This window comes from Notolabrus celidotus, chromosome 9 (genome assembly GCF_009762535.1).
Source record: "Notolabrus celidotus isolate fNotCel1 chromosome 9, fNotCel1.pri, whole genome shotgun sequence".
Classification (NCBI taxonomy): Eukaryota; Metazoa; Chordata; class Actinopteri; order Labriformes; family Labridae; genus Notolabrus; species Notolabrus celidotus.
In genome coordinates this window covers 7,447,431-7,464,900 of record NC_048280.1, presented here as the reverse complement: position 1 = coordinate 7,464,900, position 17,470 = coordinate 7,447,431, and the positions used below count along the sequence as shown (strand labels likewise).

The 17,470-nt window shown below is 39.6% G+C and overlaps 2 protein-coding genes across 2 annotated transcripts; both read left to right on the top strand.

Annotated features, from left to right (window-relative positions):
* The first annotated feature begins 1,242 nt into the window (after window positions 1–1,242).
* Window positions 1,243–4,612, top strand: selenoe (selenoprotein e). Its single transcript, XM_034692415.1, has 4 exons — window positions 1,243–1,415; window positions 3,024–3,100; window positions 3,339–3,417; window positions 4,272–4,612. The coding sequence occupies exons 1-4, from the start codon at window positions 1,308–1,310 to the stop codon at window positions 4,413–4,415; spliced, it is 408 nt and encodes a 135-aa protein (XP_034548306.1). The 5' UTR covers window positions 1,243–1,307; the 3' UTR covers window positions 4,416–4,612.
* A 1,469-nt stretch (window positions 4,613–6,081) lies between these two features.
* On the top strand, window positions 6,082–10,203 carry zgc:112294 (transmembrane protein 17A). Its single transcript, XM_034692598.1, has 4 exons — window positions 6,082–6,362; window positions 7,530–7,636; window positions 8,129–8,242; window positions 9,604–10,203. Exons 1-4 carry the CDS (start codon window positions 6,236–6,238, stop codon window positions 9,922–9,924), a joined length of 669 nt encoding a protein of 222 aa, XP_034548489.1. The 5' UTR covers window positions 6,082–6,235; the 3' UTR covers window positions 9,925–10,203.
* Window positions 10,204–17,470: the final 7,267 nt, after the last annotated feature.

Sequence of the window (17,470 nt, the reverse complement as noted above, 5' to 3'; positions counted from 1 at the left end):
ACTCAAGCCGGCGACTCTTCGGTTCCCAAGCCAAGTCCCTATGGACTGAGCTACTGCCGCCCCCTATAGTTTATATAAATTAACTTGAATAAATTGAACACAGTTATGTACCATGTTGGTGTATTTGGATGGTCAGAATATCAGTAGCGGTTTCTCTGAAGGGAAACATTATGACAGCAGTCTCTTTGTGTTTTGTGACTTCACCGGACGCAGCATGCTCAGATTGGCTGATAACTTTTTCTACTTTATTGGCCTCCTGTTTCTCCTCAGAGATGCAGGGCTACAGTTGCTATCAAGAAAACTTTCACAAAACACTTCAGGGTTAAAAAACAGAGCTATCACTGCTATAAGTCACATTTCATGTTAAACAGTAGTTTCTCCACACACTAGAGTTTCTGTGCAGCGTCTCAGGTCTTTCTGAAGTCACTCTGCCTGCCTGTTGCTTGATTGAAATTGTTTCTGTTTGTGTGTAAACTGACCGAACAAGAAACAGTGAAAATCATGCAGCATATGAGAACAGATATAACTTTCGAGTTAGCTGTTAGAGCTACAGGTAGTCTATGGACTTTATCTGTGTTTTGCAGTGTTTCCAGTCTTTATGTATGGCTGAAGGCCAATAAAGACATGCTACATCTATCACATGGGTGTCGAAGAAAAAGGGAAACACTCTCAAAAGTAACTGAACACTAGGTTCAACTGGGGATTCATAAGACTTTGGTAACAGCTGGTGTTCATTTGATTGTTTTACAGTTTAGAAAATGTGTTTTCTTCAATAGATATTTGTATGAAAGAGACAAATAAGGACAAGCATTAGTCCTGCGTATACGGACACCTGCACAGCTCCAGTGTGTTTAAAATTATGCTTTTCAGCAGCTACATGAGAGTATTTCTGTCTCTCAGCGGCCATCAGCCACCTGCATGCTCACTGTATGGGAAAAAGTGATAAGAGCGCAGATGTTCTGTGGGACCTGTGGACCCCCCCATGACATCTGATGTGGAACAAACTATAGACTTTAAAGCTAGGGTTTTTTTACAGATCAAAACAGCCCAAAAAAACTAACACAACAGAGAAAGAAAAACATGCAGGAAGACTGGTGTAGTAGTGACCTACTTCTCAAATTATAAAGAACTTTATAGGAAAGAGTGACAGAAAACAGTCTGAAAATCAAACTCAGGAGGGCTTTGCACCCCTGTGGGAATCAGCATGGTTTAGTCCAAAGTGTGAAACACTCAAAGCAGATTAAAGGGTTACATATTGATTGTCGTATTCAAGGCAGAGCACTCAAAGGTAGTAATTTGACATCAAAATGTGGGCCTTTTTGGTGCTCACTTTTGCTCTTGTTGTTTCAGCGACAAACACTCAAAATGAGACCGCAGCTGAAGAAAAAGTTGTTATAGCCAAAGGAAAACTGATGGTGAGTACAGACAGAAGTCGACTTTTAGAAAATTCAAGTTTTCTTGTTTTTAAAACATTCAGGATGCTTCAGGAACGACAAGTAAATACAAAATCAATGCACAGAAATTGAACAGCAATTGAAGACAGTTAATACAGCTAAGATCTTACATTCAATGCTTGTCTCAGACATTGAGCCTGTTTGAGGGGGTCCTTGTCCCCTGGGGGTCACTAGGGAGGTGTTAGGGAGTCTCAGAAGCTTAGAAGGAAGAGGGGACAATGGAACAAAACATTATAATTAGTCACTATTTGTGCAAGTAAAATGTCAATATGTAGAATGTCTTTATATATGTTATTTATCACTGCTTATCTCAGTTAAAGTATACTTTTTCTATGACAATCTTGTAGTTAAAAAACAACACACCGCTCTAGCCAATCATAATTGAACAAATGCTCTAAGTGAAACTGATATTTCTTAAAGTTGCTGTGCCTCTGAAACCTTATAGAACTTTCTAGACCACCAGATGACAAGGCTGAACAGGATTTAGCTGCTAAAAAGCAACAACCAGAGAATACCACTCAGGCATCAAAAACGTGTCTGTATGAGCCAGTATACATGAAGTATGGGTTCATTACAGCCAATAAGAATAGGTGTGCTCAAATGTGTTTTCAGATAAATTATAAAAGACACTGGATAAAATGAATAAATGACAACATTACCAGCTGTTCAAAAAAAAAAAAAAAAAAGAAATGTGTTATGTTGTTTCATGTTAAAGTTTTTATATTTTCCATCTTCATGTATAAGGAATTGAAGATTTTTCAAAATGGTGAATCCCACCACGGGCACATGCTACATGTGGGTCTAAAGCATGGCATAGTTTGTGAACCCCTGACTTACAACTTGTGCAACAACACTTAAATCAATCAATTACTTAAAAATAAAGCCTAAACATTTTAAAATAAGTGAAACACTCTCATTATTGTAAAATTATTTAAAATATAATTTAAGCTTTGAGAATTAAAAAAAATCATTTTTTGTTAAAAATGCTTTGCACAGGCTTTCCAAACTTTATAAACCTTAAGAAAACTAAGGCAGATGATGGTATTTGCACAAGGGTCACCACGAGAGGGGGCTGAGGTGTGCTACATATGCTGTCTACGTTTGGATAATGCAAACAGTAAAAGGAAGTGATTATAAATTAAGAATATGGTGCAGTGAATTTGTAAATGCTTGATCTTATTTTTGGAAATCTGTATATTTGATGATTTTAAATGACTCAGTTTATGTCAAACACCCCATGACTACAGATTTAGGTTACCATTCTTGCTAAATCTGGCAAATTAACATGTGTTATTCGTATTGTTCTGTCCATATTACAGAATAAAATGTATAAGTAATACGTTTGAAGTCAGCATTTAAAAGTAAACACATGAAAAGAAGAGAGTGGCATTCATGGAGCTCATGGGAGATATAGTGGGTGAGATGAGGGAAAAGCCCTCTGCTGTCATGTCAGTATGTATTCTACTGAGACTCCAAACATATTTCTGGCACCTCTGATCACACAAAAAGACGAAGCCTTCAAAACACAATTTGTCATGCTGTTTTAACCGTGTGCTGTCGTCCCTGCAGGCTCCCAGTGTGGTCGGATGAAGCATAAAGAAAATGCCAGAGCTCCATCACTTCCTCCTGGAGCGCTTCGCTTTATAGTATCCTTGTGCTCTTTTGTTGATAAAACCTGACTTCTCCTCAATGAAAAAAACGAACCACAGACTTCCTCACGACCTCTTTTACAAACAAAGCAATGTTCTGTGCAAGTTGCCAAATCTCTCGCTGGCTCTGAGAACTTTCCAAAACTCTCCTCGTCCAAGTTGAAATCATGTTGTGTGAGTTTAAAAATAGCTGTCTACCTGTTGTTCCCCTTGATCCCATCTTTCCCGCGTTCAGCCACAACTTGGAATACGATTCATCGGAGGAGAAGAACCCCCGTCTGATCCTCTATAACGAGAAGGACGAGGTTGTACAGGTGAGGTGTGAGTGTGGGGATCATTCCGTCTTCTGCAGTGTGATGGAGTTTATCTTTGGAGAGCCAGAAAGTGGAGACACATTCATGCAGTGAACTTTTAAGTCTTTATCTTCAGTCAGACTGAGTGTGTTTGAGAAAGTGAGACACAGTTACAAAAAAAAAGAACAGATGGTGAGAAAGAGAGAGTGAGAAAGTAGATAAATCGGGCCTTCTGACAGCTGAGAAATATTTTCTTAGTGCTAAGGCTGGATATTTGGGATGAATACTGATATGAATTTGAACACTTCTATGTCTTTAAATAACAACCCTTCTGTGTTTCCCACACGCTTTTTTCTCTCTGGCATTGTGGGAAATCTCTTAAACCTGCATGTATGCCAGAACAGGACAAAAAAGGTCTCTCTCTTCTTGAATGTCAGCTTCTTCTTAACGTGTGAAGAGCCACAGCTGTGATTTCAAAGTAAAAGTCTCTCTCTTTTCCTTGTTGTTCTCCCTCATGAAGCTTATGTAGCTGTTCTTCTTCTTCTGTCACATTCAGGCCTGCGTGTTTGTTGTACTCTTTCATTGTTTCATAATGTGTCTGCAGTGGGACTGTAATCTGACTTTAAATGAAGAATTATTTCAGAGGATAAATTCATGAATGAACAAATGAAAACAAATGTGCTGCAGGAGCCTCTGAATCAACAGCGTGGGAACATGCTTTTTTTTTTTTAATAAAAACCCAATTTTGGAGAACAGCTTTAATGCATCATAAAGTAACAGGGATGAGAACACACGGTCTGTCTGCAAACACACACCTTTCTGCACAGACTGAATACAAACTTCATGTGTCTCACTACATGTGTATGTGTTTTCAGACTGTTCCCTTGAAGAAAATGAAGGCGGACGAGATCAGCAGCCTGTTAGACTCACTGGGTTTCTACAAGAGGTCCCAGAAAGGGGAAGAGGTGCCAGAGGAGTTCCAGCACTTCCCCCTGCGCGCCATCAGGGACGAGCTGTGACGACACCCTGTGGTCAAACGCTGCTACTGCACCCCGGCTGCATTAATGATGAGTGGGGCCTCAAGGCCTTGACGAGAAGCCAGGCACCATTCTGAGGAGTCGCTGGCCGGGTGCAGTGTGCGGTGTGTTAGTCACTGCTGTGTCACTCTGTTTGTATGCTGGATTAGAATAAAAAGGATGTAAAACAGCATGATAAATGACTGAGTGGATTAATGCTTCTAATGTGCCTCATGTCTGTGTTTTTATTACCAAATCAAAGCTGAGCCAATGGATGTGCACACACAGCAGACATTTGAATATGTTTGACCTTTATGGCTGGGTTTCATGGCAGTTCAGCGCTCAGCTTTGTTACCTCACTACAAGACGGTTCCTGGTTCAAATCCTGTGTGGAGTTTGCCTGTTCTTCCCTTGCATGCATGTGTTCCCTCCAAGTACTCTGTTTCTCCCCCACTCTATGCAGGGCCCAAGAAGGGAACTGACCACTTTTCAGCTACCAGTCCAACCTCCTCACTTTGATCCAGAGTCAGGACCATAGACTGTGTAAAAAATGGACATAGTCTCCGTGACGTCACCCATCTGTTCCTGAAGCCCTATTTAGAAGCCAATGGTTGGCAGGAGCAATACTGGAAATGCTGAACTCAACCTAACTTCGTCTGAGCTAGTGTAAGGTAAAGAGACGGGCATTTAGCCTTTTCGCTGACAGATACAGGGTGCCTGTCTGTCAATCAAGTAAGGCATGCCCTTATTTATGCAAAACTTGTAAGTTTAATATCTTCAAAAATCACGACTTATAAAAGAAATCCACCCCCTGTATAGAGATATTACCTATTCAAACACAAACTGTTTTTTGAACCTGGCTGTAAATATGTTTATTATTGCTGCAAATATCATCTTTATTGAATTGGTGTGTATGTGGTCTCTGGTGCTTCTGCAGCCAGATAAAGGCTGACTTATCTGTAGTCCCTTTAACTCAAATCTTTAAGCATCCTAGAGCTTACAAAAATAAGACCAACACCAAAAAAAGGCTGTCCATTTATCAAAAAGTAAACAAAATGCACTCAAGTAAAGCTATTTTTCATCGGTGCTCTCTTTTCCGAATGGTGTGAGGCATCCAAGGATTTAAATATTAAGATAAATCCAAAATTAAAAATGTAAAATGTCCTTCTATTTCTATAAATAGAGACCATGTGGGTTCATCAATTACAAATAAATATATAATTTTACATATCAGTTTCTATGGGCAGTACCTTTGCCTCAGGTTGTTAGAATAAGATTATTATAATAAAATACAAACAATTGATTTTAAAAAATGTTTTCATGGTGTAGAAAAAATATAACTGAAACCTTCTACATTACAAGAAAAAGCCGATGTAATACCACTGATCAAATACATTGAGTCCAAATAACAGATACAAGTTAAATAGTTTGACCATCATGCATTATTGATGTTACATTTGTCCCTTTTTTTATCTCTATAAAGCATTGCCTTCTGTTCAATTCTATAATTAGATAAACAAATTGACTGAGCATCATAAATGGCTTCTAAGTTCCTCACACTATGCCATGCTGCTGCCTCAGCCTAATCCCCCCCCCCCCCCCCCCCCCCCTCCCTATAATCTGATTAGCACTGCTGTCTGCCAGCATGCGTCTGTGTCTGTGTGTGTCCATTTGTACCTGTGCCTTCATTCATTTGTTGCTACTTGTGTGATTTCACGCACAGCCAGGATTAGCAGCAGACTCCGACACACAAGCAGAGTTTTGGACCGTGTGGAACGTTTCCTGATTCTTTGGCGTGGTCATGGTCAGAAGCTTTATCCACAATGCCTGTGTTTTACTCACCTGTCCCAGAGAACCTGCAGATGGGCCTGAGCTACATGGGGGGCTCAGTGTTCACCAACAACAGGACAGCTGACAGCGACTACAGCAGGGAGCAGGAGGACGCCAACGGTGGGTTACTGGTTCCTAAGACTGTTTACAACTGAGAGTAAAGAGTCAGCAGATAGATTACAGGGAAACATCAATCTTCAGCGTTATGGTAGATCTGAAATGAAACTCCTGTCTATGAGGAGTTAAAAAAAAACTTTAAAGCTCCTGTGAGCAGTTTTTATCTGGCTGAAGAACAGACTAGAATTATTACTGATGTCTCTCTGTGACCTTCAGATGTAAACAAGACCATCAGAAAGAACATGGATCGTTTTAATGTATGTACTTTTAATGCTTCGAGCAGGTAGGTGTCAGATGAGGCCATTGCTGAGATAGCGTTTGTTTACATTTTTCACAGTACAGAGGAGCAGTGAGAAATACATGTAGATATAATAATTAATGTATTTGTACATAAAAAGAGATTAGAATTATTGCTTCGTCAACAGGGCAACCTCAGTCAACACAATCAGAAATTTCCCCACTGGAGCTTTAACTTGTAAATACATCACAACTCCAGACCCAGTGGAGCTGCTGATACAGTGAAAACATTATTTTTTTTTAAATCTCTCAAATTTTAGGGGTGCTGGGATTCAATTTAGAGGTGCTTCAGCAGCCCCAAAACTGGGCTATAAATGAAGCTAGCATTAACCATGGGAAACTGTGAGAAGTTTTTTGTAATGTCTCTTTAAGACATATAGAAGCAAACAAGTTATTTGAACATTCCCATACCTTTTTATATACAGTGTATATATAACTATATAGGGTCAAATCTAATCAAAGCTTTCCCGTGGATGTTTTAAAGCTCCTGTGAGTAGTTTTTTAATTTGCTAATTGATACTGAAATGTATACTGATGACTCATTTGAGCTCTGAAAGCAAACCAGAGCATCAGTTTAAAGACTGACACTTTAAAAAAAGAATCTGTGCTAAGATTCTTCTGAGTCATACATTTGTTTGTTGGGATAAAGCAAGATGAGATTAAAATAATTAAGTAAAACTTGTGCTTTTACAGGCTAAGAAGACACCCAAATCAACATAAATGAAAAATTTCTCACAGGAGCTTTAAATATGAAATACTTCAATCATCCAACCACCTTCTAAGAGCTTTCTGCATGTAAACCTATATTACGACTGCGTGTGTTCACCCTGAATAATCTAAAAAAGTCACATGCTCTTGTTATTTGTCTTGCAGTGGTCAACGAGCTTGTTTCCCACCTTCCCCTGCAGATGCTGCTCTACTTCAACATGTTTTATTTCCCCTGCTGGTGGTTCTCTGCAGTTTTCATGTTGGAAGTGAAGGTTAGTTTTGATTTTATGATTAGAAATACCTCACGAGTCATTTTTTAATCATTCCCTCAGCATAATAAAGTGCTGACATTTCCACAGGCTTGATCCAGCATGTTTGTAGGGACTCACTTTGGTTTTGTAGGTCAACAGCAATGACAAACTAGACAAATTATTCTGATCTCACACTGATTAAAGAGAAGGGATTGATAGGTCTTTGTACAACTGTGATAATATCTCATGAGGCAGCCTTGCTTAAAATGGATAATACATTTAAAAAGGTGTATTTTGGTCACTGGCGAGAATATCTGCTGTAGCTTTACGACAGAAAAAGTCTTAAAGAAAACCAAATTCAAGCGTACAAATATATAATTAATCTGAGGACACTTCTGTGCTATCAGGACTAAAGAATTGTGTTAAATTCAATCTTCTCGTTAAATCCTGAGTAAAAACATGTTTTTCACATCCTCCTGACACACTGACATCCCAGCTCTCCTCTATTCCCAGTTCTATTATCTCCCTGGGTACTACCAGGCTCTGCTCGTCACCGGGATGATCCTCCTCACAGTCGTCGAAGTGGTCCGGCTTTATCTGGGCTACATTGGAAACCTCAAAGAAAAGGTAATTCAAACCTCATCCTATCCGGGACACAGTGTACACAGCTCTTTTATAGACTTCTGAATAACACACAGGAGGAAAAGGCTGCATCAGGCTTCTCCCTGCATGTGCACACAATCATTGCTTTTGGCTACAAGTGACTACACTGAGCCTTTGTGAGTGTGTGTGTGAAGGTGTGTCTGTGTCATGAGTATACAACTTAATTCAACATTTTCACATGGCAGACATGACATCCCATTCAGAATAGGAAGCTCAAGGGATGTAGTATTGCACTGCTGTGTCTTCAGTTATAAGATGGTAAATTAGAAAATCTGAACCTCGTTGAATTGCTTTGGTGTCATCAGCAAGTAGAAAAATGATAAAACCTGGAGGAACATTGGGCCATGTTTTAAGTGAACAACAAATTTGACATATATATTAAAGTATATATTTGATCATCTTAACCTACCCTCAGACAACCAAGCTAGCCTCCTGGCTAATATTACACTTCACCCAGAGGGGTCTAAATGCTAAGATAACATTTTGAAAGTCTTAAAAGACAAAAACAGACTTAACTTCGTAAAAAAATAATTTGATTTGCTTCCAGCAAGCTAACAGCTAGTAGCATTAAGCCACTCCCCTCTCTAATATTACTGTTAGCTAACAAGCAGCTAAATGCAAACACAACTCTGTGAAAATACAGTATAAAAACCTCCCATTTTATATATAAAATGATAATTTGATTGACATTTTTCCTGACAGCACAAAACAGCGAATGTTTGCATTGAGACACTTTCCTGCTTAACGTTACTGTTTGCTAGGAAGTGACTGAGTGCTAATACTACCGCTAGAAAGTGCTAAAGGATAAAAAGATTTTACCTTGAAATAGAAAATATATATATACAGTATCATACATCTGCTACCACAAGACTACCACTTATGTTAGCATAAGCATCTTCCTTGCAAACATTAGCCTGGGTAAGCAAATCACACTTTTTTGAAGTACTTTAGCATTTAGCCACTTTCTAGCGGTAGTATTAGCTAGAGACCCTAAGCTAACATCATGTGGTGTCTGATTGTAGCTTATCTAATATGTTTGGCTATTTTGCAAAACATGGCCATAGTCCTTCCACATTTCCGTTATTGGTATTCAGTTGCTTTATAACCAGGGAATGATGAAATAATTACAGTATGTGTGATTTCTTGCATTAGAATGACTTACAACATAAAACACAACATTAGTAGTTCAGTTTCCCACCCTGAGTATGATTTCAGAGGAAGTGGCAGCTGTGTAAATACGTTGAATGCCTGACTGCTCTACCTTTGCATCTTCTCCATCCCCTGTCCTGAAACTCTCGCTGCCTCCTTTCCCCCGCTGTCATCAGGTGCCGGAGTTGGCAGCCTTCTGGCTCCTGTCTTTCATGTTCCAGCTGCCAGTGCTGCTCTTCTTCCTGACTGATGAAGGAATTATCATCCTGCCTCTGGAGAGAGCTGTCCACTCCCTTTACCTCCTCTTCCTGCTGGCAGAGATCCTGGCCTCCTTCCTGGCTCTCAGAACCATGACACGAAAGCTGACCCTGCTCTTCTACTTGCGCCAATTTGGCAAGGTGGAAAGCTTCCATCAAGCTGGGATGAGCCCTGTGTACGGGCTGCCATATCACCGCAGTGTGCTACCCGTGTCACCAGCACATGATATTTTTAATTGAAGAACACTGTCAGTATACTCTAAGGTGCGTTAAGAGGATTCTTGCTTGCATCATTCATGTTTGACTTTGAGCTCCTTAAACCACATCTGGTGCTTTAAAGAATGCCTCTGAAGACTGCCAGAGAATTCATGTTAAAATGTTTGCCATCATATGTGGTACCATGAGCATTCCAATACAGCCGTCAAACTATTTTATAAAAACATGTTTGTGTCATCCTCATAGACTGTATAAAATGGACATAGTATCCGTGATGTCACCCATCTGTTTCTGAGCGCTGTTTTGAAGCCAATCGTCGTTGGGTGCCATATTGGAAATGCTGAACTCAACCCCACTTCGTCCAAGCTAGTGTGAGGTAAAGCGGCGGGCCTTTAGACTTTTGCTTAACAGCTACAGGGTGCCCGCCTGTCAACCAGAAACAGCCATGTCCTTATTTGGGCAAAACTTGTAAGTTTAATATCTTCAAAAATACTGAGTTATAAAAAAATCACCCTCGTATAGTGTGTGCCGATAGAGATATCTGCTATTAAGATATAAACAGTTTTATGAACCAGGCTGTGAACATGTTTATTATTGCTGTAAATATATATATATTTTTTAATGGGTGTGTATGTGGTTTCCGGTGTTTCTGCAGCCAGCCTCAAGCTGACACTTGATGGACAGCAGTTTTAGCACTTCTGCATTGGCTTCATATTTTAAGACCGGATGATGCTTGGTAATCCTACATATTGTGATTGCATTGCATTCTGGTCTTTGGGGCGGCAGTAGCTCAGTCCACAGGGGCTTGGCTTGGCAACCGGAGGGTGCCTGGTTCGAGTTCCAACATGGACAAAGCTTGGCAAGTGAACTGGTGGCTGGAGAGGTGCTGGTTCACTTGCCTGGGCACTGCCAAGGTGCCCTTGAGCAAGGCACCAACCCCCCAACTGCTTGGGGTGTGCTGGTTAATGGCAGCATCCTCACTCTGACATCTCTCCCTAAGTGCATGTCCACTGCATGTTTGTGCATAAAATTGTATGTACAGTATATACACCAAACTCTGCATGACCAAAAAATTACACAAGTGGAAACATTGAATTTCCCCCCAGGGGATTAATAAAAGCACATTTCTACATTTCATTTCTAAAGCATAGACACATCTGACAAAAAATATGTTTTGGATCAATTCATATATTGCATGACTTTACTGGTCAATGGTTTTGTTTTCACATTTTCCAAGTTGCTTCCATGCATTATAACACATTACAAAGATGGAAGACCAACTCCGCAACTTGGAAAACTTAAATCAACCTAGGAAGATGTGGCTGCAGGGCAAAGTCTGCAAATCTATAATTGTGATTGGACCGATCCGTTGCTTGTTTCCCAGGTGCATTCCAATATACAAGTAAAGAATGACAGCTCTACAAATCCCTTTAACATTTAAAGTATTATAGAATACTAATGCCAAAAGTTGATGCTTTAAAAGGACGTGAAAAGCAGTTTCAATCGCAATCTAAATGTCAAAACTTTGCACCATGCTGGCCAAACCGTCACAGTGTGACACTTTTTGCAAGGTAATGGAGCAAAATGCACCATCAAACAACAAAATGGGCTCAGAAATACACAGCAGTACATTGCCAGTAGCTGCTTTTATCAGAGTGTTAAAGGCTTTTTTTCTTTAGTGATGATGGATGATGGAGGCTGCCGTCTTGCTGCAGCAAAATTGTTTTTGCCGAGGTAGATTGAATTTTTTTGCCCACGAGACAAGATTAGAGTTCAGGTATAGAGGAGGTTTAAGGTCTCTGGAAGAAAACAATAAGAGACTTACATTAAATTTTCCCAATTTATCTTTAGTCTTTCCTACAGTGTATAATATTACTGCTACTGTTTGATAAGTCGGCTGTGGAAATCAAATTCCTTGAGGCTTGTAAAGTGAAAGAGTTTAAAGCTAACTGCAGCAGAATTGTGTTAAATATTTATGACCACACAGTGGCAGTCAGCCACCAAAAGAGGGATGAGGAGAATCTGACAGTGCTGCAAAGTGCAATGAGAACAGATTATCATGCAGCACATGTCCTGCTAAGGAAAGCCTCTGGCAGCAGAGTAAAGGTTAGGCATGTCCACACTTGAATATGATGAATTATTTGACAATCTATAAGTCTATCTTCGTATCTCCATTGATATTAGTCTCCCATTTTGTTGTTAACACTTTTTTATGCACTGTTTGGAGAGGAAATGTAGCAGCTACAGATATCACACTTCTTCAAAGCAAGCTAAGAGCCAGTATTTGGTGAGAAATTATTCAGAGTGTGCTGCAGTAAGTAGTCAACAAGCTGTTTGTGTAAGAGAGACAGTTTCAGCAATACAACGTGCTTATTCCGCTCCACTTAACATTCAGGAAACAACAAGCTGCAGAGACTGCTGCAATGTTTACTGAGAAAGAGAATATGTGGAAACATTCAGAGTGGAGAGTGTGATGCAGGCTATGCAATTAATGTTGAAGTGGGTGCTCAAGAGATACCTTTAAAGTGAGTTCACATGTTGCTGCAACAAGCAGGTGGAATTAAATATAAGAAAGGCCCTTTACAACCCTTGAACCCACTTTAAACATGCTCCTCATGCTTAAGCTTTATCTCTGTGACCTTGTGGAGGAGAAAAAGCTGCTGCTGCTGCTGCTGGATCAGTGACTGCACAAAGATGAAATGATAGAGAACAATAGACGACAAAGAGCCTTTTACTTACTCAATGTTTTTTACTGTTAAGTTCTATGATCGGACATTTAGGTGGATATACAATGTTTTCTTATGAAAAACATACAATAAAACATATTTACATTTAATACTTAGTCATAATAATCACACTTAAGTGCCACTAAATATATCTACATATAAACCTACATAAGAATAGGCACATTTTAGACATATTGTTTACAATGCAATAAACAATATGTGAAAGAACCGGGTCAGGTTACGGAGGCGGCTACCCCTGAAATCTGATTGGCTGCCCTAAAATCCTTAACCATGATTGACCAGTTGCCTTGTTAGATGTGACACTTGTGCTGAAATCCACTAATGGGTTGTATTTCAACAGACTGCTTGTAGCTGCTTTTGCATTTCAGTGTGGAACATTTTCTTTTGTTAGTACTTCAATGATGACTTCAAACACACATCTTCTACATGAGCCCTTAAAGAGATAAGTTCAACAGATTTAGATGTTGCCTCTCTGTTGAGTTACCCTATAAAGTTAAAATGAAAGAACATGACATCTTTTGGGATTTTTTCAAATATTAGAAGTTAACGAAGATGTGATGAGCTGAGGTAACCTTCTTAGGTTTGAGGCAAGGCCTTGCCACTACTTGCCACCCCAACAAAAGTCAGTGCCCTTGTTGCCACCCTAGTTTAAAAAGTTTGGCTCCGCCCCTGCAAGGATAGCCCAACGCCATTTAATCTTCATTGCATTAGTGGATTGTCCAGTGTGGATTGTCCAGTGTGAAAGCAATGTGTGTAATTGTCATAATGAATAGATGTAATATTTATTCAAAATTGTTGATATTGTTTTGGTTTTATTTTTGTAAGTTGTGATACATTTTAGTCAGGATACTCACAGCCAAAAAACAATTAAAGAAGAATCAGGGTGTGATTTAGGGGCACTGAAGGAGGATTCATTGCAACAATGAATACATGGTTATTACACATTATAGCTGTCAGGGATTAAGACATACTGTAAAATTCCACGTAGAGGATGCACTCTTAATGCTGTATTTCTTATCTCAATAGTGGGTTGCGTCCATACCAGTGGGATCAGTATAGCAGTGTTTAATGCAAAGAGGTATTTTGTTGTGTTTTAATATTTTACCCAGAAGATGGCGCTCTAGGAAACAAGTGGCTGCTTTCTTTGCTGCCCAAAGCATGCTGGGATACATCAAGAGCTCAGACCAGTCTAGTGGTGCTGCAACAGTGGATGAATAAAGCTTGTGAAGGGCAGGTTGGATTTAAAAGACTCCTCAGTATAAGACAACTATTGACCAGCAGAGGTGAGTGGGGGGAGTTTGGCGAATTGATCACAGGTCAGTATCTCATAACAATCAAAACTACTGTTAACTGAGCTCAGGAAGCGTGCCTGGAGCTAGCAGTATTTCAAAGTGATGAAGAAGGAAGAGAGTTTACACCCTTTTCACTCTGAACGACCTCAAGAAACAGACTCTCTCTTACAGCAGTGCAATTTATACTCCAGATTTTATAAGAGACAATGAAGACACTTATTAATTATGGACATGACAACAATGTACCCCTTAAATACCCAATTATTTCACTTTCTTAAGGTTTAGTCCTCCATTAATCACCAGATTTTGTTCACCTGTCTCCTCATCTGCACCTTGTCACTCTGCCCAGTGTATATATAGAGGCTACTTTTCACTTCATTTCCCTCCTTCACTCTCACTTACACTTCAGAGAATGAATTTTGAAATTAAGATGAATTTTATCCATTGCCACATTAACTTTCAATTTGAAACAGTTATATTTGAAACAAAACCAACCTTACTATTACCTCACTCTTTAAAATCAGATTCACAGCACATGGCGGAGGGAGTACCACACCGCAAAAACGAGTAGCTTAAATATAGGGTAAAAAAACCTTAACTCAAGGTGAAGATTTCTTAAAACCAGTGAAATTCTGTGAAAATCTGTCCATGCAGCAAGTTAATTTTACTTGATAAGAAATCTTACAACAAGATAGTTAAATCTAGAAATAAGCAGGCTCTGAAAAGTATTAAAAAGGGTTGAAATAAGTAGAATATGCTGATTTTAGCTCAAACTACTTGAAAACAAACTTTCTACAGCACAGTTATAAGTGAAATATACTGAATATAAGCAAAATAAATCTCATTCATTTATTTTGTATCCATAATTTAAGCAAATTAAGGCCTGGGGACAAGAAAAACAACACCAATTTAAGTAAAAAAATGACTCACTATCAGAAAACTACGCTGTTTCTTGATATAAGCTGGCTCATCTTAAAATAAACCCAAATCCATCTTAAAACCAGTTCTTATTCTTAGAATGTACCTCTTAAATGTTTCTACAGACTACTGGCAACATTTAATAAATGTGTGGATTAACAACATATAACATCAAGAACACTATTAATAGTGGCTCAGGGTTGATGCATACTTCTTAAAACAGTCTTTAGAGCCAAACCAAACCAAATATATGACCATTTTGCACAGCAGAACTATGAGCAATCAATAAGATACAAGCTGAATTGCGTCTTGAATAGATGCCTTATGTGTTATTCTTAAATTAACCAACTTGAAGTTATTACTCAATCTTGAAACAAGTTTTATTTTGATGAGACTTTAGGGTGAGACAACCAGTGTAGCTTATTTTAACAGTCATTCACTCAATTTAAGATTCCCAGACTAACCGAGACAAAAAAAGACATGTTCATAATCAATTTAAGATCCAATCATACATACCAAGATTAAAAACAAGTAAATAACTCTAAAAACAAGGTAATTCATCTAACATATCTCAATCTAAGACTTAATATCTTGGCAAGTGTTGAATTATTTGCAGTGCAAGAGACTGTTTGTCTTTAAGAACAAACAGAGTCGAAGCTGTGCTCGAATGTCAGCTGTTGAACCAGTGAAGTGCTCATGGAAAAGTCACTTTCCACATGTTTTATCCTCTTCAGCAAAGCCAAAAAGAAAACAGACACCCTGAGAAAAGAGGGCAAACATGAGTTTCACTTAACCCCCCTGTTACGTTGCGGGTCAAATTGACCCTTTTTAAAGTCCATTTTAGGCAACATATGTCTTCCAAACGAGCTAAATGTGTCAAATTAACCCAAGAACATTATTGCTGTTCTAGAGAAACGAACATAACAGGAGGGTTAAGCTGCAGAATCCACCCAGCCTTACTCCCGTTTGTGGACCGTAATTATACCAGCAAATGACAGCTAATCATTTCATCGTGTATTCATTTAGTGTGAATGGTACTTAAAGCTTCTATCTGTCCTCTAACTTATACTCTTTGTGGTCGTACAATACACATATCAAAGATAACATTCCCGTTGTCCAGCTCATATCTTTGAGTGACACTAGTCTGATATGAGCTGTATACTCTAGCATTGCTTTCCCACTCCCAACTCCCCATAGAGTACTATATGTTCATGGGGACTCTCTTACCCATTCAGCTCCTCGCTGCATCCTGTTTTAATAAGTATGAACTCTATTAAGTTTAAGAGGAGAAGAAGAAGATTAACCAGCTGGGGGTTAGAAGAGGAATAGAAATCCCCCCCTGGAGACTCAGTGGTCACATCTGAAGCAGTACTTCGCACCTTTTGCCTCATCAAATTGCCTTTCTTTGTTGGTGAATAATAGCCTGGTAGGGTCTGGGGACATAATGTTCTCTATCTGTCTAAACATATTGTTTCCCCCTTACTTTTTAGCATCCTTTGAAAATGCACTCCATGCCACTTCTGATCAAGTTTTCTTCTTCGCCTCTTTTCCACAATACGGCAGTGTGGCGCCTCGTCGGCTGGGCACAGGCAAGTCTGTCAGCACCTTAAATATGATTGGGTGCAGCTCGGAGGTAATCACAAAATGTGAGGGACGAGGCTGTGCCGAGCTCCAGCAGGAGCAATATCCAAGACATCAGAGTAACATCCTCATACCTTATTTCTGTAATCCCTCATCCTGGAGCGCTGGACGGCTCTGTAAATGTTCCCATCCTCATAATCTCAGGTGATTAAACAATGAGCTTTAGCCCTAGCGCAGTTGATTTAAATACATTACAATAATGACAAGTTGTTAACACACGCCATGATTATTTGCCCAAGGTAGGGCATAGAGAGTAAGACCCAGGACATTCTTTATTTGCTTGCCTACAAATTCCAAATCTGGCAATGAATTGATCGTATTGTGAAAATCGAAAGGAACGAGATGAGACGAGGCTTGAGGGAGGTCAGTCTTTACTAACGACTGCCAACATTACAAATACATAGCACAAACACTTACTACTTCCTACTTATCCACCTCAATTCTTCTTCTCCTCCCTCCCCTGTTCTGGTGCGAAAACACCAACCCCTAGTGTGTCCACCACACCCAGAATAGGTACACACAAAACAGCAAACAACAACCAGCGCTAAAACAGCCTCAGTCCCTTACGCAAGGCCTGATGACCCTGCCAAACCGACAGCGCCAAACCACCGCAGAACATCGCAGGTCCTCCTTAGGGGCAGAGCGCAAGCCAAACATGACCCACGGCAGACAGTCCACCCAATTACAGTCAGTTAGTGCGGCCCAGAAGGTAGCTTTCACAGTTTGTTGGCCTGTGGGTTGTAAGCTGTGGTCCGATGGAGTTTCATCCCCAGACTCACAGCAATGGCCGTCCATAGCTCCCATGCGCACCCCTGTTAGAAGTCAGATCCAAATCAGGTCCAACAAAAGCTTTTCTTTATTCCATTATTCTTCTGTGCTTTGAGTTGACACATCTTGGGACTAAGAAGTAGAAGAACTGGTTTTAATTAATCTGTTTATGGGATTTATTCAGAGAAACAAAACACACTATCA